Source organism: Phoca vitulina, unplaced genomic scaffold, assembly GCF_004348235.1.
Source record: "Phoca vitulina isolate PV1807 unplaced genomic scaffold, GSC_HSeal_1.0 scaffold8, whole genome shotgun sequence".
NCBI classification, from domain to species: domain Eukaryota; kingdom Metazoa; phylum Chordata; class Mammalia; order Carnivora; family Phocidae; genus Phoca; species Phoca vitulina.
In genome coordinates this window covers 44,940,374-44,968,115 of record NW_022589711.1, presented here as the reverse complement: position 1 = coordinate 44,968,115, position 27,742 = coordinate 44,940,374, and the positions used below count along the sequence as shown (strand labels likewise).

At 37.5% G+C, this 27,742-nt stretch overlaps 1 protein-coding gene across 8 annotated transcripts in view; it reads right to left on the bottom strand.

Moving 5' to 3' along the window:
- Window positions 1–24,805, bottom strand: part of SEC22A (SEC22 homolog A, vesicle trafficking protein) — a 73,115-nt gene extending 48,310 nt beyond the window's left edge. The window contains exons 1-7 of one of the 8 annotated variants that reach the window (XM_032406698.1): window positions 24,739–24,782; window positions 23,899–24,287; window positions 18,563–18,608; window positions 17,693–17,828; window positions 17,298–17,498; window positions 4,712–4,875; window positions 3,381–3,575 (exon numbers count right to left, since the gene is read on the bottom strand). In XM_032406698.1, coding sequence (XP_032262589.1) covers window positions 3,381–3,575; window positions 4,712–4,875; window positions 17,298–17,479 — 541 coding nt within the window. In that variant the 5' untranslated portion in view covers window positions 17,480–17,498; window positions 17,693–17,828; window positions 18,563–18,608; window positions 23,899–24,287; window positions 24,739–24,782. Of the gene's footprint in view, window positions 1–3,380; window positions 3,576–4,711; window positions 4,876–17,297; window positions 17,499–17,692; window positions 17,829–18,562; window positions 18,609–21,657; window positions 22,048–23,898; window positions 24,288–24,738 lie in introns of those variants that run through there. The other 7 variants (XM_032406695.1, XM_032406694.1, XM_032406697.1 and 4 more) reach the window with 7 other exon arrangements.
- Window positions 24,806–27,742: the final 2,937 nt, after the last annotated feature.

Sequence of the window (27,742 nt, the reverse complement as noted above, 5' to 3'; positions counted from 1 at the left end):
ACAGTGTTCCTTTAAAATCCTTTATTTTATAAGATCAATAGAAATGTCCTTTCATTTCTGAGTCTAGCAATTTCTTTTTTTGTCAATCTAGCTAAAGGTTTGTTAATTTTGTTTATCTTTTCAGAGAACTAGTTTTTGGTTTTATTGATTTTTCTCTATTCTTCTATTTTCTGTTTCATTTTCATTTCTGCCCTAATCTTAATTATTTCCTTCCTCCTCTTTATTTTAGGTTTAATTTGCTTTTTTTTTCTAGTATCTTTAGGCAGATGGTTAAAGTATTCATTTGAGATCTTCCTTTTTAAAAAATATAGGTATTTATAGCAATAAAATTTCCTCTAAGTACAACTTTCGCTGCATCTCAGATTTTGTTATATCATGTTTTCATCTTCATTCCTCTCCAAGTATAAATTCCTCTTTTGATTTCTTCTTTGACCCATTTATTATTTAGGAGTGTACTGTTTAATTTCCATATATTTATGAGTTTTCCAAATTCTTTTGTTATTAATTTCTAATTTCATTCCACTGTAGTTACAGAATGTACTTTGTATTATTCTTAGCCTGTTAAGTTTACAAAGTTTTTGTTTTATAATGGCTTAGCATAAAGTCTATCCTGGAGGAGAATGTTCCATGTACGCTTAAGAATATATTTTCTAATATTGAGTGTTCTGTAGTCGTTAGATCTAGCTGGTTTATGGCGTTGTTCAAATCTTCTGTTTCCTTGTTTATCTTCTGCCTAGTTCTATCCATTGTTGAAAGTTGGGTATTAAGTCTTCAACCATTACTGTTGGCCTATGTCTCCCTTCATTTCTGGCAGGCTTTGCTTCATGTATTTGGGAGCTCTGTTGTTAAATGCACCTATGTTTATAATTGCTACACATTAAATCGATTGACTTTTTATCACTATAAAATGTCCTTGTCTTTAGTAGCAATTTGTGTCCTAAAACCCATTTTGTCTAATATCAAAAAGCCACTCCACCTCTCTTTTGGTTGCTATTTGCATTGTATGTTTTTTTTTATTCCTTTTACTTTGAATCTTTTTCTACCTTTTTTTTTAATCCATTTTTATAATCTCCAACTTTGACTGGAATGTTTCATCCACTCACACTTTAAAATCCAATCTCATTAGTTATTGACATAGCAGATTTACATACACCATTTTACTATTTCTATATGTCTCATGCCCTTTTTTGTTCTATTTCTCCTTGACTCTATCATTGCATTAAGTGAATGTTTTATACTGCAGCACTTTAATTTCTTTAATGATTTTCACTATTTTTTGAGTGATTTGCTTAGTGGCTACTCTAGGACTTACCATATACATCTTAACAGAAATAGCTTCGTATTTATACTAACTTAATTCCAATTAGCCATAGAAATATTACTCCTATAGAGCTCTACTCCTTTTCTGCCCTTTTTGTGGTATTGTTGTATACAAATTACATTTATAAACATTGCAAACCCCAAAATACATTGTTACAATTATTACTTTACATAATTTTATGTCTTTTAGAGTAGCTAAGAGGATAGCAATTATATTTTTTTAAGTTTTATTAATATGAATTCTTATCACTTCTGGCTTTCTTCATTTGTTCCTGTGGATTCAAATTGCTATCTGGAGTCATTTCTTTAGCCCAGTGTAGTTTTGCTCCCATCCAGCTCCTTTGTGCTCTTATGAAAAATATATATTACATTTCTATATGTTATAGGCCCAACAATACATTAGTTTTATACACTTGCTTTTTACATCAGTCAACAAAAGAGAGAAGAAGAAAAATGACTGTCTTATAATTACCTTTCCTGTTGCTCTTTGATTTTTTTGGTGTGGATTCAAATTACTGTCTAGATCACTTTTCAGCCTAAAGAACTTCCTTTAGTATTTCTTGCAAGAGGAGTCTGCCAGCAACAATTCTCTCAGCTTCTGCTTATCTGTAAATGTCTTTATTTCACCTTAGTTTTGAAAAATAGCTTTGCTGGATATAGGATTCTATTTCTTTATTGATATTGTCTATTTGATACAACATCATTGTGGTATTTCCTTTACTTCTTTAATCATGGTTTCCTTTAGTTCTCTGAACATAGTTATAATGACTACTTCAAAGTCTTTGTTAAATCTGACATCTGGGGGCACGTGGGTGGCTCAGTCCTTAAGCGTCTGCCTCCAGCTCAGGTCATGATCCCAGGGTCCTGGGATCAAGCCCTGCATCGGGCTCCCTGCTCCACGAGAAGCCTGTTTCTCTCTCTCCCCCACACCCCCTGCTTGTGTTCCCTCTCTCGCTGCATCTCTGTTAAATAAAATCTTTTTAAAAAAATCTGACATCTGATCACTCTCAAAGGGAAAAAGCAGGTAATAGAAACTGCCTCCAACAAAAAAATATACACTTTCCTCTTCCTCTGCATATCTTGTATTTTTTTGTTGGAGATTGGACATTTTAGAAAACAGAACTATGAGTACTGATCCGCTTCCTCTCTCCTGGGGCTTGTTATTGGTATTTGCCTGTTTTCGTGTTTGTTTCCTGATTGACTGGATTATTTTACTAAAAATTGCATCCCCCTTTCTCCCATAATTTGAAATAATCAACCCAAGAAATGTTGTGTTCAGTCCTGAATGCCTCATTTGAAGAATACTAACAAACTAAAGCACATACAGAAGCAGCTTCCAGGATGGGGAGGGTTTCAAAATGTCACAGAACAAAAGGCTAAGGAAACTGATTATATCTGAAGTCAATCAGAGTAATAGGATAGAAAGGACACAGAGTTACTGATTTCAAAGTTCTGAAGTGATATTCTGGCATAGCTGAAGAGCAGAGAAAAAGTCACAGAACTTAGACAAACAAATTGGTATTACACGGAATTCTTTAAACAAGCAATTCAACAATGGCATATGCTACCTTAGACACTAATGAGGTTTCCATTTTTAAGCAGAAGATTTTTATCTGTCACAACTATTGAGTATGGTATTTCTTGTATGGTAGGATAGGTTTGGGTAGATAATTCCATTTTCTGTGATACTCAAGAAACCTGGCCTTGAATGTAACCATTCTGACATAATGCAAAGCACTTTACATGTACATAAATATATATTACAAATAAACTATTATTCACTTCTTGAAAACAAATTATGAAGAAATATTTAAGAAACAATTAAGAAAAATTCTTAAATGTTTCCCTAGCAAAGAGTTTCTCTGAGACTGCTATTTAAAAGTATTTTCCTGATTAGTCACATATCTAGTAGATTACTCTATAAACCATTGCGAGAATTACTTTAAATTTCTGTATTCTCTCATGTACTTGCTTTAAAATATTAAAGTAATTAATTTACAAGAATTACTCAGTTCTTACAAAAGTTTTTTTTAATGAAATAATTGAGATCCATAACTCACCAGAAGAAATCTTACCAGCACCTTTATAGTCAACAGAAAATGCAGATGTGACTCCATTGGCCGACCCCAGTTCACACATGGAAATTTGATAAGGGGGCCTCAGCTTGATTTCCATCTGCATGTCAGACAGATTTATCTTTGTTGAAAGAGACCTGGGATTATTATATCGCTGCTTGGTTCTCTGAATGAAGTTATCTATGTAAAATAAAAAATAAATTTCTTTGCAGTCATTTGTTAATTAAATAATTTGAGAGTGTGACATTTATGGAATTCTGCAGATCAACAGTTTAATTTGTTGTCCAAAACTATTCAATTTGTCATTGAATATTCAAATATTATTTGTGTTTAATAGTTAATACATCATGGAGTCATCAGTGTTTCATTCTAGAAATTATATTCTAGAAATAATTATAAATAAAATAAGGATTTAACACTACATGATTATGAGACAATTTCTACTATTATATTCTCTTCAAGGAATTTTTAGAAAAAACAAAAACAGCTTTCTTTATTTTTAAACCAAAGTCTTAATTTTTATAGGGATTCATCTCTCAAAATATTAAGTCTGTCAGTATTTACCAATTGTAATTACATAAGAACATATACTGTAAATTGCATGTTCTTATAAACCTGTTTTCTTATTTATTGCTTACACCATTAGAATGTATGTTTTAAACAACAAATTTAATGAAATCAATAAAAGACATTTTCTAAATATCTTCCAATTTTACTTTCATTACTTACAACTTGGTTTTACTTTTTTCTCCTCCTACACCAGAAGTCAAGCAAACTAATGCCCAGAGGCCAAACTGAGCCTGCTGATTGCTTATGTAAATAAAGTTTTATTGGAATATAACTATACTCATTCATTTATGTATTGCCTATGGCTGCTTTCAAGCCACAATGGCAGGGCTGAGTAGTTGTGACAGCGACCATATGGTCCCTAAAGCTTAAAATATGTACTATCTGGTACTTTACAGCAAATGTTTGCCAACCTCCATTCTACATTAAGCAGACTATAAAAGATTATCACATAAACACAGAACTCTGAATCTCTGGCTTATAAATTTCTCATTGAGAAACTGTCCTCTGGGATTAATTCTTTGTGCCAATAATCATGATCCCCTCCGCAGCCCAAACACATTTTTTTCAAATAGGCACCTAAATGAAGAAGTTGCCATAATTTATAGACCATGTGTCAAATTATTCTATCAAAAGCAAGGTAGCAGAATTTTCTGAGTTTTTCCCCTGGCCCCCAGTATTACATGAAAAATCGCTTATGATTGGATGGAGACAGGATAATGAAAAGGAAAAAAAAATCAGGCCCTTACCAAATTCAATGAAACAGTATGGTCTGACAGCAGTATTTGTCTTCATCATGTTATAAGTAGTAATGAACTCCTTCTGAAGCTCATCCAGGAAAGAGAAGGCCAGAACATTCGGGTAATTTTCAGTGCACAACATCATGTAGCTCACTCCCAGAGAACTAATAAAACTACAGTGTAAAAAACATTAGTTTTAAAATTTCAAATTAAATCAAGGTAATTCGTTGCTTCAAAAGACTGGTTCTATACACCATAAACTGCTGCTACAGTGGCAATGAAAATATTAACATTTATTATATATTCCAGCAAAAAAAATTAAAGAAACCAAAATATAATACTACTTTCAGTTGCAGTTAAAAACAGTAGACAAAAAAATGAATGTACCTACAGAAGGACACACACTATAATTCTAACACTTCAGTTATTTATCACTTGGGGTAGAAAGCAGGGAAAAGAATATACAAATATGTAAGGGTTACAGATAGCTTAACACTTAACTATCCAACCTAGCGGAACTTAATCTTGTTTGAATCAAGAACTCTTTAGAGATTCTGATTAAAGTTATGGACACTCTCCTCAGAAAACTGTCCGAACACGAAACCTGGCACACAATTTCAGGTTGGTCACTGACCTCCTGATGTCATCCACTGATTCCAGAATCAAATCCTCTACTTCACATAATAATGAATTATGAACCACTGGTGAAATAAGAGTAATTTAAAAGTTTATAACAACAACAAATAAAATAAGTGGGGTAGAAAGGAGAACTCTTGCTTACAGCAGAACGCTGAGTACCAACTGGTAAATGTGTAGGTAGTCCTAGAACTGGAAAAATCAGCATTTTGCCACCAACATAGTAAAGACTGAATCAAGCAAGGACAATCAATGAATGGTGAATCCAGGTGGAACTTTTGATGAGAAGCAGGAAATTTTGCATAGTTTTAAAATGTCTTATTTGTTGCAAGGGGAAACTATTTATTATACAGCAGAAACCAGAAAACATCTTGACTGAGCACTCTAACATTACTAATGAGGGGTAGATGGACTTCCTGTGCCTTCAGTTGTGATATCCTCAGAAAGACATATCAGCTATAAAGTATTCTAGCCAAGAATGCATAATCTGAATCTAATCATGAAAGAACATCGAAATGATCAACATTCTATTTTAAAAAGGGGAAGGGCTATATTCTTTAAAAATCTCAATGTTGTAAAGAAAAAATAAAGGCTGTGTAAATGTTTCTGATCAAAGGAAGTTAAAGAGACACAACTAAACGCCAATACCTAACCCTAGTCTGGATCCTGTGCCACAGAGGGGGAAAATGCTATAAAGGACATCCCTGGGTCAACTGACAAAAATGGAAAACAGGCGGTAAAGGAGGATATCAATATTACTAGAGCTGATAACTGTACCATAGTTAAGAGAATATCCTTAATCTTAGAAAATACACTTCGAAGTAGTGAGGAATAAAGGGGCATGGTATTTTAAGTTTCTCTCAAATGATTCAGACAAAAATAAATCAGATAGACAGGTAGGCAGATTAAAATGATAAACTAAATGGGGTAAAATGTTAACAAAAGGTGAATCTGGGAATAGGTATTATGTATATCTTTCTTATTTATACAATTTTTCGCTAAGTTTGAAATTATTTCTAAATAAGTTAAAAATTTTTTTAAACTTCTTTTAAGTACTGAAATGTTCAAATTAGCCATGTTCTCTTGAAAAAAAAATTTCTGAAGTGTATAACCCCCTACAAGAAGCAGAGAATGGGACACAAATTAACCCTTCTTAGTCAATCTTCTAAACATTTTTTTATAGAACTGTCAATGTAGCTCCTCTAGATCAGGGGCAACAAACAGAGCATAAAGGTTATTATCTCCCACTCCTGTGAAAGACACTGCTAATCTATTGCAGCAATCCTTACTGAACAAACCCAGATCCAAACTGGAGCCCCCCTCCCCTCTTTCTTCTCTAATAATGTAGAAGCAGAATTTATTATTTTAAATTTAATATATAGAATATATTCACATGGTTCAAATTTTAAAACAATGAAAAATGAAATACAGTAAAGTGTCTTTTCACTACCTCCACCTAAAGATACCCAATTCTCTGTCCCTCAAGCAACTCATGTTGTTATTTTTTTAAGATTTTTTTTAAAGTAATCTCCACACCCAATGTGGAACTTGAACCTACAACCCAAAAATTAAGCCATACGTATACTCCACTGACCAAGCCAGCCAGGCACCCCAACTCGTATTATTAAATTCTTATGTATCATTCAGTGAGAGTTCATGCATCCCTCCCTCCCTGCCTCATTTTTTTCTCTCTCTTTCTCTATTTCTTTCTTAAAAGACCATCCAATGCAGCCAGATGATATGGGGTTGGCACCTATTAATCACCTATTATTAATGGTGTGGCATATACTACTAGGAAAATTGTGCTGGTTTTATACCTTCTGGAGTAACCTGGAATTCCTTTCTGAAGTTCAATTAATACAGTCATTTGATGCAGTGTTTTTCAAACTGCAACTTGTGACCTATTAGAAGGTCATAAAATTAGTGTAAACTACATAAAGCATTTTCTTAAAAATTGAAATAGAACAAAATAGAAAATATTGGAAATGTATATTGTTTCATAAAACTTTTTAGTTTCCTATTTGTGTATAGGTAATGTTCACAAACTAAAATGTATCTCTTGGGATGCCTGGGTGGCTGCGTTGGGGTCCTGGGATCGAGTCCCATGGGTCCTGGGATCAAGTCCTGTGTCGGGCTCCTTGCTTATAGGGAGCCTGGTTCTCCTCTGCCTGCAGCTCCCCCTACTTGTGCACGCTCTCTGACAAATAAATAAAATCTTTAAAAATAAATAAATAACATGTATCTCTTCTTATGAATCATAGTCAAAAAAGTTTAGTGATACGTACTGCATTTTTCTATGAATAACTAAATCAAAGGCAACGAATGTTCTTCCCAATTTTCTCTTTCCAAAAAATCTTCACTATCATTTTAAAAATTCTTTGACATGTCATTAGCATTCAAATATACTCCCCAGTAACCTGAGTTGGGATAAAACACAATTGGTGATTGCTTTCCACGTACTCAGAACACCCAAATAGCTACCTAGGAGTTGTTTCATTAACCTCCAAAAATATGACTGAAGCTTTTGGACTTCAATATTTTGTGTTACAGTAAAATTTGGCTGTATTTCCATATTAATAATAAAGTGAACCACAGACACATACACAACAGTTTATCCCAAACAGTTTCTCTTGCTCGCACTTAGTTAACTACAGAATTATTTATGAAATAAAGGGAAGCCTGTGTTTTTAAGATTATATGTCAGCATTTTCAGAGAATCTTTCTTTCAAAGCCTTTACTTTACTATAATTGTGATATTCTCTGAAAAGGCCATAAAGTACTCTATAATATTATGGCTTTTCATAGTGAATTTAGGCTTATGCTATTGTCTTTCTTTGAAATGCAAAGCCAGTTTTCCAACAGTACATACAAGCCTTCCATCATCAAAAGACTTCTGGCTTTCAACTATCATGGGGACAAACTCAAAGACTCCCACCCTTTCACTGAGAACTCCTCATATGAAACAGTCTAAAGTCACTACAAGCATGCCAGTCTGTGCATGCATTAGCCTGTCCATTAGGTTCATTTAGCTCACATTTTATAGACCATCTGGCTGTTGTCCTTCTGCCTTGAGGAGGAGGAGGAGGAGGAGGAACAGCAGCAGGTACAGTTTACTGACCATTCAGTCTGAACCAGGTCCTCTGCTAAGTGCTTTATGCATGTATTTTATTTAATTTCATTCTCACAGTAAAAGGGCACCACTATCTCCATTTTACAGATAATGAAACAGAGGCTCAGGGATGTTTAGGAGCTTACCAGGGCCACAACCACCACTAAGAAGCAGAGCAGGGTCAAACTTAGTTCTAACTCCAAAGCCCACATTCTTTCCCAACACAACACCCAACTTCCCTATGTTATAGATAAACCAATTATGTGCTAATTCATCAACTTTTCCCCCACACTTTTTCAAGTCACAAATCAATCTCTATTTTTTCTTCTAATTAAGAGTTAATGAAACTTGAGAATTTGGGAACTTGAATCAGGATATTCAAGAAGCCCTGCCAACTTCTCTACTTCTTGTGCAACTCTACTCCTCCCTCTCTGCATTTTAGCCACACTAGTGTTATTTCAGATCCAAAAGATACCAACCTACTCCCAGTCCTCCAACTCCCAATCTGACAAACGAATTCTGTCTTCCTCACTTGCAATGCTCCAACCCAACCCTATCTCTACCATGCTCCAATTCTGACCTGGCTAATCCTATTCATCCTTCTTGGACTTAAAGTTCCTCCCAGAGCATACAATCTAAATTGATCCCACCCCCGGCACCTGGGTGGCTCAGTCCATTGAGCATCAGACTCATGATTTTGGCTCAGGTCATGATCTCATGGGTTGTGGAATCGAGCCCCGCATCGGGCTCCATGATCAGTGGGGAGTCTGCTTGAGATTCAACCCCTCTTCCTCTGCCCTTCCCCCCACTAGCTCACGCACTCTCTCTAAAATAAATAAATAAATCTTAAAAGAAATAATATAAAAATTGATCCCACCCCTATGGTTGTTATATCATAGGAGCTGTTATTTTTCCTCATGTAATTAACCCGATTTGTAATTATATATTTATATGTTTATTTGTTGTGATGTCTTTCACTAACATCTACACTCCATAGGAGCGGAGATAATTTCTAGAGGGCTCACCACTGTATTCTTACCAACTAGAATATTTGGTGTCTAGTATACAATAAGTGCTCAATAAATTAGTGAATAAATGAGTACAAAGATGACATCATTCATTCACTTATTTATACACTAATTTGTTGAGTATATTGTGTACACATAATTGTACAGCCCAGCAGTATCTACACAAAGTATCTACATAAAGAAGCAGCTCAATAAATACTTGACTAAATTTAACAGAACAGAATACAACTTTACCTCCTCTTCCAGAAGGCTTAGGGTTCAGGTCGTGAGTTTTCAACATCCCCCTACTTTAAAGGCAGAGATGTTCTCAGATCATGTAGAATTACTCACCTACAGATGGTTATATGTATACGTTAGATATGTCTACTGTCCTTTTATCATGGACATTACTAATCCTCACACATCTCTTCTCCACCTTGAGCACAATTTTTAAATTGCCATTGTTTTCTTCCTACTTCTACTCCTTTTTACTTCCCTTCTACTTCTTGGCTTTGGTACAGATGGGGTTTGGTCTTTATGGCTACTGTCTTTCTTCTGGCGAAGGAATTTATCCAACTGCATTACATCTTTGGTTCCTCCCCCAGCAGACACACCATGAACTTCTTCAGGGCCTTCCAGGACGAAATATGTCTTCAACAGATAAGACTGACAGAAGTTCAAACTCCAGATAAGGGGTATTTACCCCTTTCAATCACTTCATTAAAAAGCTAATTCTATCATGTATCCAAGCAGGCCATACCTCAAGTGATTTCTAAGATCCAATAAAATAAGTGGTTTTTAAACATTAAGCATTTTCTGGTATGTGATTTTATTTATGAACTGTCAAAGAAATTTTGCACATCACCAATTAAACACTGACATTATTAGAACAATTGTGGCCTGCTGTACCAAACTAAATAGTGAAAGCAGTGATCTTCCCCACAGCAAATAACAAAGCACCTAGCATATGTATCGCATTCTACTCTATAGGCTCTAGTTTCAAAAACAAAATCTCTGCCTGCTGGGCACCTGCAATACAGTGCTGGGAATGCACTTAAAACAATATACAAAACAAGAAACAACACTGCATTTTTGTAGCATGCTAAATGACAACGTATATAGCAAACTATTAATAAATCGAGACAGTAATAATTAACATTTGCATTGCCTATAATGGTACATTCTACAATTGAACCATTACACACAGAAAATCTGTGTATCCTCTGTAGCCTCATTTGCCCAGTTAGCTTTCATGGGTGAAGAAAAGTTCTCCAGTAGGACAGGCCTTCTCTAATCTGTTAAAATTGTTAAGTAAAAGAAAAATATTATTTTTAAAAAATTATATACATATGTATATATATATTTTTAAAAGTAATTTCTACACCCAACATGGGGATCAAACTCACAGCCCTGAAATCAAGAGTCACATGCTCCACCGACTGAGCCAGCCAGGTGCCCCAGGAAAAATATTTTTTTGAAACAGAGCTTCCACACTGAATTCTGTTCTCCAAAAGAAAGCATTTAAACTTTTAAATATAAAAATAAACTTGACAGGGATGTCTGGGTGGCTTAGTCGGTTAAACGTCTGCCTTCAGCTCATGATCTCAGGGTCCTGGGATGAAGCCCCAAGTCGGGCTCCCTGCTCAGCGGAAGGCTGCTTCACCCTTTCCCTCTGCTCCCCACCCACCAGCTTGTACTCTGTGCTCTCTCACATGCTCTCTCAAATAAATAAATAAAATCTTTTAAAAATAAATAAACCTGACATTATGAAAGTGAGTTTATCTCATGGATTTTATTATCACCAAATATGTCTAATAGAAAATAAAGTGAAGACAACACTTTGCCATCACTGGGACAGTAGTGAGGCAAGAACCAGAAAGAGAACACTGAGTGTCCACCATGCACAGCATTCTCCCAGGAACTTCATATTTTCTCACTTATTCCTCTCTTATGTGGCCAACTTTCAATTACCCTCCACTGGTGAAAAGCTAAATTATGAATACATTATCCCATGAATAAAAGACCCATTTTAGTCACTAATTTTAACCTCACTATATAAGAACATATTTATTAATATGCAATATGCCAGGTGATAGCAACTTACAACAGTAAGCACAAGGAGAATCAGAGAATTTTAAGTGGGCAAAGGTGATGTGGCTTCGGCATTCACATTATCCATCGAGCCCTGGATAAAACACAGAGCAGAGCAAGCAACCTTTGCCAATGACATCCTTAATTTCCTTTTCTGCAGTTAATCTATATCCTGATTCACCCTTTCCCACTAACCCTAACACCTCACACCACAGAGAATGAAGATCTTGACTTTCTTAGATAATCAATCATAGATAATCCCTCATTTAACTCTATGTGGTATCCCCAAACTTCATTGCACCTAGAACTCATTTTTCCACAGTATGAGTAATGAGGTTCCTAAAGGAGTTCTTAAGAGCCTATTTAACATATGTGGTGCTGAACAGCTGTAGATTTTACAATAAGCAGTAGAAAAGTAATATGATGCTGTAATGAGACAAAACAGTAAAGCAGGATACATAGGTTATCTTCTTCCCCCAAGTGGTTTGGTAGCTAGTGGAGGGTTGCGTGTCCCTGCCATGCCCCCTCTCCACCAAACAACTAGTCTCCAAGATAATGCTGTCTCCTCACCCATACTCTAGTCCTCATTATTTCTCAACCAAAAAAGGGAGAGGGGGATAACTTTCACTTAATTCTCTTCCCTGGTTAATTTTTCTCTCCATAAAAAGTAAAAAGAACTAGGAGAATTACACACGCACCCTGTAAAGAGAGAGGCTAAAGGTAAAGGGAGGCAACTCTTTCTTTTACCAGAGAATAATGTGAATGCCGAAGCCAAAAGACTATGGTACAGATATACCACTTACTAGCTTTGTGACTATGAACAAGTTTCTTTACATCCCTAAATCTTAGTTTCCTCATCTGTAAAAAAAAAAAAAAGGGGGGGGGGGGGGGGCAGTAGTACCATAATGGCTATCTGCCCAACATCCCATTTCTCTTTGCCTTTGGGGAATTATCTCCAGCCCTACTACCTATTTTATATGACTTTGGTAAAGCTGCTCACCCACTGGGTAGACACGTGATCCAGGATCCAACTAAGAGTACCTCGGCCCTCTGACTACAATGCTATTTTAGAGATGTACCATGACACAGCAAGGCTAATTAATTAAGTCCTTTCCTTGAAACATGGAGGAAAAGGGGTACTCAGCTGAAAGGAAGTATGCCTGCAGCTGCCCGTACAGTGTTTTCCATACATGGAGAATACCTATCTGCAAAAGGAGAGAAAGTGGAGAAATGAGAGAAAGATTCCTGATAACAACATCTGAGTCCCTGGCTCCCTGGCTCCAGCCAATTCAGAAGCCCTCCTATCCTTCACAATACCCTTTTTTTGCTTAAACTAGTGTGAGTTGTGTTTCTGCCCTCAACAATGGGAAAAAGCTCTATATATTAACTATTCACAGAACTGTTGCAAAACTGAATAATAAGAAAAGTGCCTGGCAACTGCAGGTACTTAATAAATGGGTCATTGTTGAAGTTGTTATTCCTGTAATCAGAAAATAGCACCAAAGAGTGAAAGAAAAGCACTGCCAGAAACTAAAAACAAAAGGCAGGTAAGCCTAAAATAGCATTCCCGACTGGAGGTAGCAGTTTGTGGACTAATATGGAGAAAGTAAGGACTCAGGTAAAGAGAGAACCTATAAGGCTCACAGATATTATCAGACTTCAAAAGAATTCAGTGGAAGAACTAAGAAATTTTATTTCTTGCACTAAAATTCACAATAGAGTGTCACTGACCTCCCAAAGCAGTTTGTATTTTCATAAGATCAGTATCTCAATGTTTAAAGAGATCTCAAAATGTACCACTATGATTTTCAAACCCCCAAAACCAATCTCAAAATTTAAGATCTCATAGGACACAACTTAATTTCATATGGTTCATAATTATTGCTTTAGTCATCATTGTTTCCTAAGTTCTGACATAGGTTTATATATTAAACATTTATGACAACTTTAGGAAAGTATCCTTCAACTTATGAAACAGATAAATTCCTTAAAGTTTTACCCAGAAAGAACTGTACCATCACTATGTACAGCTGATCCTTGAACAATGCTGGGGTTAGGGATGCCAATATCCTGCACAGTCAAAAATCAGCATAATTTTTGACCCCCAAAAACTTGACTACTAATAGCCTACTGTTGATTGAAAGCCTTACCAATAACACAGTCAACACGTATTTTGCATATTACATACTGTATTCATACAATAAAGTAAGCTAGAGAAAATAAAGTGTTATTTAAAAAATCATAAGGAAGAGAAAATACATTTATAGTACTATACTGTATTTACTGAAAAGAATTATAAATGGATCCATGCGGTTCAAACCCATGTTGTTCAAGGATTCAACTGTAATATGAGAAGAAATCACAAAACTAGATTATGCATCCCCCAACCACTCACTAATCAATAAGCCAAACTGAAGTATTTTGGAGAAAATTAAGACTTAACTCCATGGCACTCTGAACATTGCCATACCCCCAAAACAACCATCCCTCATTTAGCAGTTAGAATCGTATGTGCAAGGCATTGTGCCAGCCTAAGCGCCACAAAATGGGCTCCATTAGCTAAACTCAAGTATTTAGCTGCTACAATCTGATAAAGTTCATCATTTTCCCAACACACTGGGAGTGTGTGTGGGGGGGGATATTAAAGGAATTTTCTTGATTTTTTCCTGTTTTTTAAAATATTTTTTTAAAGATTTATTTGAGAGAGAGAGTAAGAGTGTGCACGCAGGAGTAGGAGGAAGGACAGAGGGAGAGAATCTCAAGCAGACTCCCTGCTGAGCACAGAGCCTGATGTGGGGCTCAATCCCACAATCCGTGAGATCATGACCTGAGCCGAAACCAAGAGTTGGATGTTAACCAAGTGAGCCACCCAGGCACCCCGGAATTTTAATTTTAAAATGTTATTCTAATTTTTTTCTCAAACGCTATGGTCTTCCTCTACCTATTCAACTAGAATCCACTGTGAGGTACCATCTGATTTAGCATATATCTACATACTTAAGCTACTTTATTTTGGTTCTCAGTGGTATTCTGCAAAGAGCACCTCAATTTTTACAGAAATTTGAAATGCAGTGTTAAGAGATGAGGAATCACTTATAAGCCAGAACAGATCAAGTATCTCAGTAAGTTATCTAACTATAGAGGAAGGATACAAAAATTTAAAAATAAATTTAAAATAAGAAAAATATAAATGATAAAACAATAAAACAAGTTCTACAGACAATCTGTGTAATGAGTGAGATCATGAGAGAAATGAAATAGTAGTAGCAAAAAAGGTGATTCAAAAGAAGCAGGCTCTAGGCCAGGCTTTGACAAGGCAGACAGGCAGCCTGGTGCCAGTTCTGGGCTGTGCTACGATGCTACAACTGCAGATCTGTGAGTTTTATCTCACAAGCTCATGGGCAGTTAGAAAAAGAGGTGTCACAAGAGAACTTTAACTCAGTAGGGGCGCCTGGGGGGCTCAGTTTGTTAAGCATCTGCCTTCGGCTCAGGTCGTGATCTCAGGGTCCTGGGGATCGAGCCCCGCATCGGGCTCCCTGCTCAGTGGGAAGCCTGCTTCTCCCTCCCCCACTTCCCCTGCTTGTGTTCCCTCTCTAGCTGTCTCTCTGTCAAATAAATAAATAATCTTAAAAAAAAAATAAATAAAATAAATAACTCAGGTAACATATAAACTCCCAGTTTCAGAGTGACTTTATAATTCAGTCTAAATGTACTGTCATACAGCATGAAAACCTCAATAAACTAGGAAACAATCAACAAGTCCTCTAATCTATGATAGAAAACATATAAAGTCCAGGTTCTTGTCAGGAACTAGAACTAAAACTTCTCTGCTGTTCAATCCTTTTTAAAAACTTAATTACAAAAATAACATGCATAGAGGCTTTTCTCTGAGTGGTTCCGAAGGCCATGTAATCTATTTATTCCTTTAGACATTTCTAAATTGTATTCTTAGATCAGGCCAGATTAGACCACTGCTGATCCATCTCACTCCTAAACTGTCTCATAAAATTGCTTTTTTGTATCGTGACATTTGCTTACACTAAGGGATATTAAGAAAAATCATAAAAAGCTCATTGTTATGGCTGCTGGAAGAATGCTATCCAAATGCTGTCCCTCTTTACGTACATCAGGTCTCAGGAACATGAAGAGCAATGTTTTTATCCAATGGACACCGAATCCTGTAAATGATTCATTATCCTCCTTTGTTTTGGCCATGAGGAAGCTCAGAGAAATATTTCCAGCCCTTTTCCAACAAATGAATGGACTATGTAGTTGCATCTCCAGAAGGAAATGTTACTTCAGTTTATTATTCTCCTATCTTTATCTCTACTTTCATGTGATTCTCTTTCCTGTGCTCTTGAATTATTATTTTTTTTTTTTGTGAACTGCCTCACATCCTTTGTGGAATAAGACGGGGTACAAAAAAATAATACATAATCTAGAATTCAAAACAATTAGAATTGGAGGGGTATTAAAAATTTACCACATGATACTCTTAAGAGAGTAAGAGAGAGGAAGAAAAATATTTGCAAAAAATTGTTCTTTCAAGTCCAGGATATCTGTCAGAATTAATATATGTTCAAACAATCCTCTATAATGTTGACATAGGTCTACAGTACTATACAGTATCAACTGAAACTCAGAATAATGACCAAGGGTACTAAAAGAGCCTATTAAATAGAGTATTAAAATGTTGCAAGTTTTTCTCCATAAAACAGAAATAGGTTAGACATAATTTTAGATATATTTTAACCATCATCACCACATTTTCCAGTTAAACCCTTTAAAAACCCAGTTTAAGATAAAAGCTCATTATCTTACCATTACCTAGTTAATCTAAGTAATTATGGACATTCTCTAAGGTTCTATTCTGGCCTCTCAGAAACTCAGTGGGCATTACTACCCTCACAGTTTCAACTTCTATGTGAATGATTCCAAAATCTCTATCCCATCTCAATTGGGCTGCCTAGTCACAACCTCAAATAAAATATTCAAAATCGTGCCTAGTTATCTTTCTCTTCTTCTTCACCCCTATAAGCAACCCTTCCCAAAGAGCTCATTCTGTCCAATTCCAAGGCTTCAAAGTCATCTTTGGTATTCCATCTCTTCATCTCTGGCATTCCATCTTATCAGGCTTAACCATTTCTTCTTTTGAAGTGTCTTTGTGACTGGCATTTTCTTTTTCATTTGCACTTACATCTTACTAGGTCAGGTCCTAATTATAAGTTAATCTCTCTCAGACTTTCTATTTCACCTTATATTTCACTGCCTGAGCATTGTTTTTTAGCAAGTCACTTCCCTCAAACCTGCAGTAACAGCTTCCTATAACCTATTACATCAAAGTGACATCCCTCAGTCTGAACTTGCAGGGAAATCCAGGATCTGGCCCCACACTAATTATCTCACATTTCCCATAACTATCCCTAAATCACCATTCACTACACCAAACAGGTGAATACACCCCCAAGGCCAAGTCATTCTTTACTTATGCTGCTTCTCCTCTCTATACTTGGAATGCCAACTTCTCTGTCTTAGCCAAATCTTACTATTCTTCAGGACATGGCTCATGCGTCATCTCAATAATGAAGCTCTCTCCTACATGATGGCTACTGTTTAGTTCAGAACCACATGATTCTTGACTTGAACACTTTCCTAAACTAACCAATCACTACTTTTGACAACAACCACTTAAATTTCATGCAAAAGGCAACCACTAGGCAAATGATTCTAATGGAGGAAACTGAAGTCTTACTTAATGTTATAATGTCCAGTTTTCAGTGTACATCTATCAGGAAGCTGAGCAAGTTTCTTCGAGAGCATTTTAAAATACTTCCTGCACTCCTGCATGCCTGTGCCTTGTTCATAGTCAGTAGAAGCAGAAAGTGGCAGCCCATCTCTGACACGAATGACTGACGCAGATAAAATCATAGACATTTCAACCAGCAGAGGATACCTAAAACAAAATAAACAATTTGGGTTAGATAAAAAATGAAAGCCAAACCTGATGAACAGTGCAAAAATGTTCAACTCACTAATAATCAAAGATTCACTAATTAAAACAATGACATACTACACTTTCCTTAACAAATTAGCTTTTAAAAAATAAAAACTGTTGGAGCACCGGGGTGGCTCAGTCGGTTGAGTTACCTGCTCCTGATTTCAGCTTAGGTCATTATCTCAGGGTCCTGAGATTCAGCACCACATCAGCCTCTGCACTCAGGGTGGAGTTTGCTTGTCCCTCTCCCTCCCCCTCTGCCTCTCCTCCAGTGCATGCGCTCACTCTCTAAAATAAATATTTAGAAAAAAAAAATTTTAAATAATACATGCTTCTTTTTGGCATTCTTATAAGTATTTGGAGAAGTAAATATTGGAGTAAACACCATTCTCAAAAATAATTTGGTGATATTCAAAAGAGTGTAAAAATACTGATGCCCTTTGACCACAAGAGCAATATAAATATATAACCATACCCTAAGGGAAGTAATCAGATTCAAACAAAATTTTAAACAGATTATGCTAAGTGAAATAAGTCAAGCAGAGAAAGTCAATTATCATATGGTTTCACTTATTTGTGGAACATAAGGAATAGCATGGAGGACATTAGGAGAAGGAAGAGAAAAATGAAGGGGGGGAATCGGAGGGAGAGATGAACCATAAGAGACTATGGACTCTGAGAAACAAACTGAGGGTTTTGGGTGGGGGGGATGGGTTAGCCCGGTGATGGGTATTAAGGAGGGCATATACCGCATAGAGCACTGGGTGTTATATGAAAACAATGAACTGTGGATCACTACATCAAAAACTAATGATGTACTGTATGGTGACTAACATAATAAAATAAAGTTTAAAAAAAATTTTAAACAGAAAGGCATTCTTTCACAGAAATAACCAAAAACAATCTAAACATCCAACAATAGGGGAATGGTTAAATAAATTATAGTACACCCCTATGATGGAATATAACGAAGAACAGTTATGTTTATGAAAAAGAGTTCAATAATGTAGTAAAATGCTTACATATAAATCAGAAAAAAAGCAGGATAAAAACTGCAAATGTTGCTTTCTATAAAGACAAAGAGAAAAAGGGAGGGATAAATGGAGAAACAGATATCAGAAGGAAACATGCTAAAATTATAATAATGCTTATCTCCAGAAAATAGTATCATGGGTGATTGTTATTTTGTAATTTCCTAAATTTTCAAAATATTCCATAGTGGGCATATGTTACTTTTATAATCAGAAAAAAAGTTTTACTGGGGTGCCTGTGTGGTTCAGTCAGTTGAGCGTCCAACTCTTGATTTCAGTTCAGGTCATGATCTCAGGGTTTTGAAATTGAGCACCCTGTCAGGCTCCCCACTCAGCAGGGAGTCTGCTTGGGATTCTCTCTCTCCCTCTGCCCCTCGCCCCACTGATGCACACTCTCTGTCTCTCTAAAATAAAGATATCTTTAAACAACAAAAAAAAATTATTTATAGTAAGTCTTAAAGCTAAAGGAATACTGGTTTTAATATTGCTCTCAATGTCTTTACCAGAAAATAAACCATAATGGCTTATTTTATTATATTCTGATCAAACTTCACAAAAGTAAATAAAAGGACTTCACAGGCTGGGTCTGAAAGAAATCAGGTAAACAGAAACTTTGCTAAAAACTATACAATGTTGCTCAAATTTTAGCTTGTAGAAAAACCACTGGAAGTTTGCTTAGAAATGCAGATTTCTGAACCTCCCCGTGCCCCCAAATTCTGATCCATTGACTACGAGTTAGAGCTTGAGAATCTTCCATTTTTAACAAATTCCCAGGTAATTACTATGCTCAGTGTCTACGGATCATACTTTGAAAAACACTAAATTAAAACATGTTCACAGTCTGAAATTAAGTGATAACTCTTTCTTGCCAGGTCTTCTGAGAACAATGCCACTAAATACTGCTTCACTAGCAGTAGGATAAATGGTGAAAACTGAAAATTCTGAAAACAATTTCATAGGCTTTTTTCAAGATATTGTATCCCAGAGACTAAATCTTCACCTGTCCTGTTCAGATAGCTCAATATTATCTCATTCCAAAAATGAAAAACTGAGTTTGTTATGTAAATGCCAAAGAAAACCAACTGGTACCGACTTTGGAAATTAGTACTATAGTTCCTCGTTTTCATTGCTGTGTAAAGTTGCAATCTGACTGTCTACTCATGATGTAACTGCGTGACACGAAAAATTAACCCAAACGACAAAGTTAATGCATTAAATTTACTCCCCCTTTTCCTCTTTTCATGAGGAAATGAAAGGAATAGCTAGGTATTAATATATCATATTTTTCTCCTTCATTCATTTAAAAGGAAAAAAACCCAACAGGAATTAAATTAGCCTTTACCATAACGGGATCTTCTAACGGAAGTCCAACATAACATATTCAAATCATTTTTTTTTCCTATTCAATCAGTTTCCTTTCCAAAAGCAGTACCAAGAGAAAGCTGGGATTCTTCAAGGGATAATACTTAAACTACAAACCCATTTTAAAAATTTACTATGTTTTATTAATTATTAGACCATAATTATGAGATTCAGCCTAAGTATAAATAGGAAAATGTCTTACTTCGTACCCTCAGGCATTTATTATTTAAATATAAAATTTTTTCTTTCTGAAGTTTACTGCAACACAATGATTACTCTGGGAATTAACATGAGGGCAGGGTTGTGACTTGATAGTTTCCAAACACCCATATTCTTAGTATTTAAAAGTAGACTGCATTCTTTTTTCTCCTTGCTATAGCTTTTTTTTATTATTATGTTATGTTAATCACCATACATTACATCATTAGTTTTTGATGTAGTGTTCCATGATTCATTATCTGCGTATAACACCCAGTGCTCCATTCAGTACGTGCCCTCTTTAATACCCATCACCAGGCTAACCCATCCCCCACCCCCCTCCCCTCTAGAACCCTCAGTTTGTTTCTCAGAGTCCATAGTCGCTCATGGTTCATCTACCCCTCCGATTCCCCCCCCTTCATTTTTCCCTTCCTACTATCTTCTTTTTTTTTTTTTTAACACATAATGTATTATTTGTTTCAGAGGTACAGAGTAGACTGCATTCTTTTATGCCTGACCTTTCTAGGATTGCAACAGAAATATTAGGAGTAATCTTTATTATAGAGTGCCAATTTTCATGTAATCTTGTTACTCTTTTCTTTTTTATGAATTAAAAACAAAAGATATGATTCGTATTTCCTAAAACATATACTAAGAAACAAATACCAACCTATAAGTTCCATTCATTTAACAGACATTTATTGAGTAGGTACTATATGCCAGGGACTATGGGAGACATTAGGAATACACAGTTCCTACCCTCAGGGACCATCAATCCAGAATTAAAGAAATTCAGATGAAAAGAGCAAACACAAGTTGTGTCACCCACCACTTAACTAACTAGAAAACTATAGTTAGACAAACTTGCATTTCAGATATTCCTAACACACTTAGGCTTGTAACCAAACCCACAACACAGCATTGATAGTCCCTGTCAAGATTCTTAAAAGGTTGTCAGAAAACTGCTTCTATCAGTAGATAAAATTCCTCTGAGGAGAAAAAGCTAAATTTCTTCCTCCCAGAGTCATTGGACCTAATATCCAAACCAGTGAGCTAGCAAAAGAAACTGTCATGACTGCCCAATGAACAATGTCAGGCTTGACTAATTTGGACTTCAATCACTTTAGGATAAGCAATCTCTCTTCTATCAACTACTACCTCTCCCCTCTTTTCTGTTTCTACTTTGGATTCTTAATGCAGTTCCTTAAAACAACAACAACAACAACAACAGCAACAAAAAACCCACTCCAATCTCATCTGGACTATGCTAGTAGAAAAAGGTATCTGTCCACATAAAGGCCGAGCTAGGGTTAGAATACCCTTAGAGTCTAGGCACGGTGGTGGTTGGGAAAACCAAGGAAAAATTGATGGGAACTGAGGAAATCAAGAGGTTACCATGTGCATGGGAAGATTCAGGAGCAACAGTAGTTTTATCAGGGCCACAGATACATTTTTAGGCCATGATCCATTTTTCCTCACCTTTAACACTGAAAAAAATATATGTCTCTAGACAGCAGAAAACTCACAGGGAATCTGAGTAGTGACCTGGACATCCTTTCCTCAACAGCAACTGCTAAAGGAAAAAGCCCAAATTAGAATCTGGGTAAGTCTGGGAAAACATTTATGTAGACACTGAGGAAAATAAACTCCCACTATGCCAATGGTTAGCAACTGTCTAGTTCCAGGATAACAGGATGCTGACCTCTTCCTCAGAACCTTGTGGGGTAATGACTGTGGGCCACCAGGAAGGCACTTTCTCAAAAAGTAATTAACAAAACCCAACATATATTTTATATCTACTTTCCAGCAAGATGTTTTCATAAAAGATAAAAACATTTAATATCGGGTTAACCACTCATATCTTATTTATTTCCCAAACTTAAATCATCCAAGTACCATTTTCAGAATTATTTTTTTTTAAGATTTTATTTATTTATTTGAGAGAGAGAGAACAAGCGAGGGGAGGGAGAGAGGGAAAGAGAGACTCTCAAGCAGACTCCACACTGAGCTTAGAGCCTGACGCAGGGCTCAATCTCACTACCCTGAGATCATGGCCTGAGCCCAAATCAAGAGTCAGCTGCTTAATCCGACTGAGCCACCCAGACACCCCCATTTTCAGAAGTCATACCATATCTACATCTTACCTGTACTATTATTTACCTAATGTAGGTCTTTCAATTGACTTATTTTTTTGCCCTATCCTTAGCAAAAATATCTGTGAAATCAGTTTTGAGATGTTAGAGGTTTTTCTCCTAGAGATTTTTTTGTTGTTGTTTCATCCAAATATGTATGTGTTAAATTTTTTGGAAAATTTTTAAAAATGTTCATCTACTTATCACTCAAATTATCTTGCATGTGAAACACTACCTTGGTACATATTTTATTGAAAATGCTAGCTGAGATCTGTGGGAATTGGGAGCGGGGGGTTACTGGGAGAGAAAGCTCTATTAATTGTGATGTGTAGGGTGGGAGCAAGATTGAGAGAAAAGGGAAGGACTTTGCACAGCCATAGGTTAACAGAAAGACACGTGAAAAACAGCTTGAAGAGGAAAAGGGGAAAGGGTACCAAAGACAATCAGAATTTATTTTGCAGCTTTGCCTATGCCCCTCACCTTACCAACAGCCTTCAATACTCCTATTACAGGTGCTTGTACTACACAGTATGTGTAAGACCTCAGGCTCCAGAGGAGATTATACCCACAACTAGGAACAGGGCCCCCAACACATGCACAAATGTGTCAATCCCCAACAGTTATGCAGCACCTCACAGTTTACAAACAGTGAGGCAGGTATAACCTCCATTTTACAGATGAGGAAATTGAAGGTTCCATTCTCAATGTCACATTGCAAATATATAGCAGAACTGGTGCTTAAACCTAAATTTCTTGTATCTCCACATCGCTGTGCTACATCGGTCTCCTAAAACCCACAAGGGGCAAGAACTTGGTGATACAGAAGCTACCTAGCTACTAATTTTGAAATAATAAAAGACCACCTTACATTTTCTTTAAGAGGCAGTATAACAGTTAACAGGATGGACTCTGGAACATACACCTGGGTTCAAAAACTGGCTCCACCCCTGTGCTGTGAACTTGAGCACCTGTAAAATGTGGTCACTAATATTATGTATCTCATAGGATTGTTTTAAAAATACTAACAGTATTTACCTGATAGGAATACATAAAGAACCTGAAACATCACCTTGAAGAACAAAAACACAATATTGTTTATTATCATATTAACTGACTGCCCTCTATTTACCAGGCACTTTATACACTACCTCATTTAAGCCTTCCGATAACCTGTGAGAGAGATATTATCAGTTCTATTTTACCTTTGAGGAAATTCAAGCTCAGAAAAGTAATTTATTCAATTCCTACATCCGTAAGTGACAGATTTAAATGCAGGCCTAACTCTAACCACCCAATGAGACACGGCCTCACAACATTTCCAAGCTTCCTACTCAAGTATATGGATACTTTGATAAGACCTATGCTTCTTTTAAACATCAATATAAAATATAGATTTTTTTAAATCAGTTCATACACACACACACACACACACACAAAATCACTAAACTGATATCATGGTTCTCAACACAGAAAATGCCCAGATGTCCCATTAACTTAGGTCATGGTCACATATCAGATTCAAATACTGAACTACCTTCAACAATGGAAAGTACAGGTACTATTTCAAGTACTGCCTAACTCCTTATAATCTCAGCACGTGAGCAAATTCAGACTTTAGAAAAGTAGTTGTTCCACCTGTTAGCTGGGATCACAACATCTCCCGTCTGGTGGCTGACTGACACTCTAGCCCCGGACTTTGCCTTGGCTGTATACGCACAGGAGGCACTGGTTCTCAAGCTGTCCAACCGCCCCAGCGGATGATCCAGGAAACTAAGGCGGAGAAAAGTCCAAAGCTGTTTTCGCTGGCAGAGAGATTCAAGTCAGCTGCAGCTCGGCCTCCTATTCCGGAGCCCTCTTCCACCTGCCGAGCCAATTGCTCAGGTCTCCTTTAAGCCACATCGCTTCCAAAGTGCCATTAACAGGGCCTTAAAAGGTTTCTGTTGGCGAACGCGGGCAAATCTCTGGGCTCAATGCCCATTAAATCCCCACGGAACGCGAAGTAAGCCACTGGTTCAAATCCCACCCTGCGTTTAAAAAATAGTAAATGCCACGTCAAGCTCTCTGGGCCATCTAAGTAGCCTAGGTGGATTACCGTGTCTCTAACAACTGGGCTCCAGGGAATGCCCCCCCACTGCTGGCAGCCCACAGCGACTGTCCCTCCCCCGGAACCCCCTGCTTGGCCTGCCCCATACCCAAGAGAGGTCAGCCGAGGGGCAACCGCCGCTCGCGCGGACCCACAGTCCCCTTCAAGTCGAAGGGGACGAAGCCCCCGCCATCCCACCTCTCCAGAGCTCCGCGGCTCCAACCACCGGGCTCCCGCCCCACGGCACGCGCTGGGTTCCTGTCCTGGGGGAGGTCTGTAGTCCCGAGGGTGAGGGCCGTGGCGGCTAGCAGGAAGAGCGAGGGGAACGCCTACCAGGGGTTCGAGCGACCCTAACAGGGGAGGAACGAGAACTCCGAAAGATCAGATCATACCTGTCGAGCCGGGACCCGCCTCTCCGAGTGACGCGACTCGCAATGCATTGTGGGGCCAGGGAGTGGCCTTTCTGCGGGGCAGCCCCGCGTTCAACGTGGCTGGCGTCCGACGGGATCAAGCTCCGCCCCCGTTTCTTTGGCTCACCCGGGCCAATCAGGTTCTGTGGGAAGGACACACTGACCCGCCCCCTCCTGGGGCCCGATGTAGTCCCGCCCCCATCCAGGAAAGATTGGCAGCTTTTCACGCACCTGCGCCAAGAGGTTGCAAAGTCCTCTGGTGACATTGACAGCTAATGCTGTCTCTCACAAATAAAGCTAATCTCTTCTGCCTGCCGCTTGTGTCTGGAGGCAGTTTGTCTCTCACGCGGCCCTACAGCAAACACTTACCCAAGCAGCAGGGGGGAAAAGCCCCCTCTGAGTGAGCAAGAAAAGGACTTGCCCCATCTATCACCACACAAGAGGAAGCACCTAACCTTGGCAGAGAAATGGCAGATGCAGACCCTGCGGCCCCTTCCAACCTTTGCATGGGTCATGCATTGTTAAATAAGCACTTAATGACTGTGTACCACGTGCAAAGCACGGTGTTAGGCATTGGGTTACAGGAACAAACATAACCACTGGATGGAATCTAAAGTGCAATAGGAGCAAGAGACGTTAAAGCATAAATCATTACATAATTATAAATTGTCATCAGTACTATGAAGGAAAATTAGTGGGTATGATGATGGATTAATTCTGGACTATCAGGGAAGATGTCTTTGAAGAAGTGCCTTTTAAGTTCCAGGCATATGAAAAAGCCTAAAAGAATGTTTCAAGCCAAGAGAACATTAAGTGTTAGGTTGTTGGGGGCATGAAAGAACTTGGTGTGTTCTAGGAACTGAAAGGAAGTCAGTGTGGTTGAAATGTAGGGAGCGAGCTTGGGCAGAGATGAGACAGAAGCCAGACCATGCAGGCTCTTATTGGCCACATAATAGATTTTAGATTGTATTTTGGAATGTATCCTAAGGTTAATGGGCAGCTAATAGAGAATGTTAAATAGGATCTGATTTACATATTTAAAAGCTCACTCAGGCTATTTGTGGGAAATCGTTTAGAAGAGGACAGGAAGGGTTGCTGAAAGGCCAGGTTGGAGGCAGTTATATTAGTCAAGGCCAGAAATGATGGTGGCTTGAACTAGGGTAATGGCAGTAGAGACAGTGAGAGTTGGATAATTTCAGGACATGTATAAATGAGAGGTGGAATCCAAGGGACTTAATAATGGATTGGTTTTCTGGGAAGAGAAAAGAAAAGAGGAGCATTAAGAATGACTCCTTAAGGCGGGGGCAGCAGCGCGGCAGGCGGGGGCCGAGACCCAGACTGCCAAGCAGCGGGCACCTGGGAGGCCCAGAGCGGGGCGAGCGCCATGAGCCGCAAATGCGACGTGGTCGTGGTGGGGGGCGGCATCTCAGGCATGGCAGCGGCCAAGCTTCTGCATGACTCTGGCCTGAATGTGGTTGTTCTGGAAGCCCGGGACCGGGTGGGAGGCAGGACTTACACCATCAGGAACCAAAAGATTAAATATGTGGACCTTGGAAGATCTTATGTTGGGCCAACTCAGAATCGTATCTTAAGATTAGCCAAGGAGCTAGGACTGGAGACCTACAAAGTGAATGAGCTAGAGCGTCTCATCCACCACGTAAAGGTGGAAATGAGCAGTACAGAGACATACTCCTCACTGGTAGAAATCATCCCTTTAGAAGACAGAAGTAACTAGCAGCAGTCAATTTTGATTTACATTAACAATGTTGACACCCTTATATTATTTGTGAGTGATAATATCAAGAAGGACAAAAAGCAGACTGTACATTATGAGTCATTTAATAAAACAGGAAATAAACATCTGTCTAATTTGGTAAAAAAAAAAAAAAAAAGAATGACTCCTTAAGTAACTAGATGGATTAAGAAGCCATTTACTGATTCAGGGAATGTAAAAAGAGGAGCAAATGGTTTTGGATATGAGTTTGAGATGCTTACAAACAGAGGGGTCAAACAGATTTGAATGTGTAAGTCTGGAGTTCAGAAGAAATGTCTGGACTAATTATATAAATTTGGTGGTTATTGAAGTGGGTTAACCCAGCAATTCTACTCCTAGGTATATATGCAGTAGAAACGTATCCATGTGTTCACCAAAAGACATATATAAGAATGTTAATAGGATGAATAAGTTTAGAATATTCACATAGTAGAATGGCATACAGGAAAGAGAATGAACAATTTACCAGTATGCACAAAACATGGATGAATTTCACAGTCATAAAATTGAGTGAAATAAGCCAGACACGAAAATCGTATATTATATGATTTTACTTTTATAATATTAAAAATAGACAAAAATAATATATGGTAATAGAAGTTGGGATATTCGTTATCCTTAAGCAGTATTAATGTTTAAAAAGGGCCACTAGGGGGCTCCTGGAGTTCTAATACTATTGTTCTTGATCTGGGTGTTGATTACACCAGTGTGTTCAATTAATGACAATTCATCAAGCTGTACACTTAAGATTTATGCAATTTTCCAGTATGTATTTTATTATTCAGTAGAAAGTTTACATTTTAAAAATGTTATGGGTGATCCAGCCATGAATAAGTTACTGGTACCAGACTAACCTTCCTATAACAAACAATAGAAAACTGGACGAAATCTATGAAAGAAGTGTTTTCAAACATTGGACAATAGGCATACTGGAAAAAAAGGAAAACAAATAAAATGAGCCCAAAGGTTTCCCCAGATTTCTTTCTGGAAGTATTTACCTAAGCACAGGATAGAAAAAAGCCAAACAGATTATATTACTCCTCCTAAATGAGAGAGAAATTGGAATTAGGAGACATTGAGGCAAATGAAATTTGCAGGGCAGAATACCAGAGAAAGAGCCCCAGAAATATGCATAAGGGTCTCCATGAATCTTTGGTGTAGGTTTAAGGATAGACTTCATGAGGCTAGTTAAGTAACAACTACTGGGGGAAC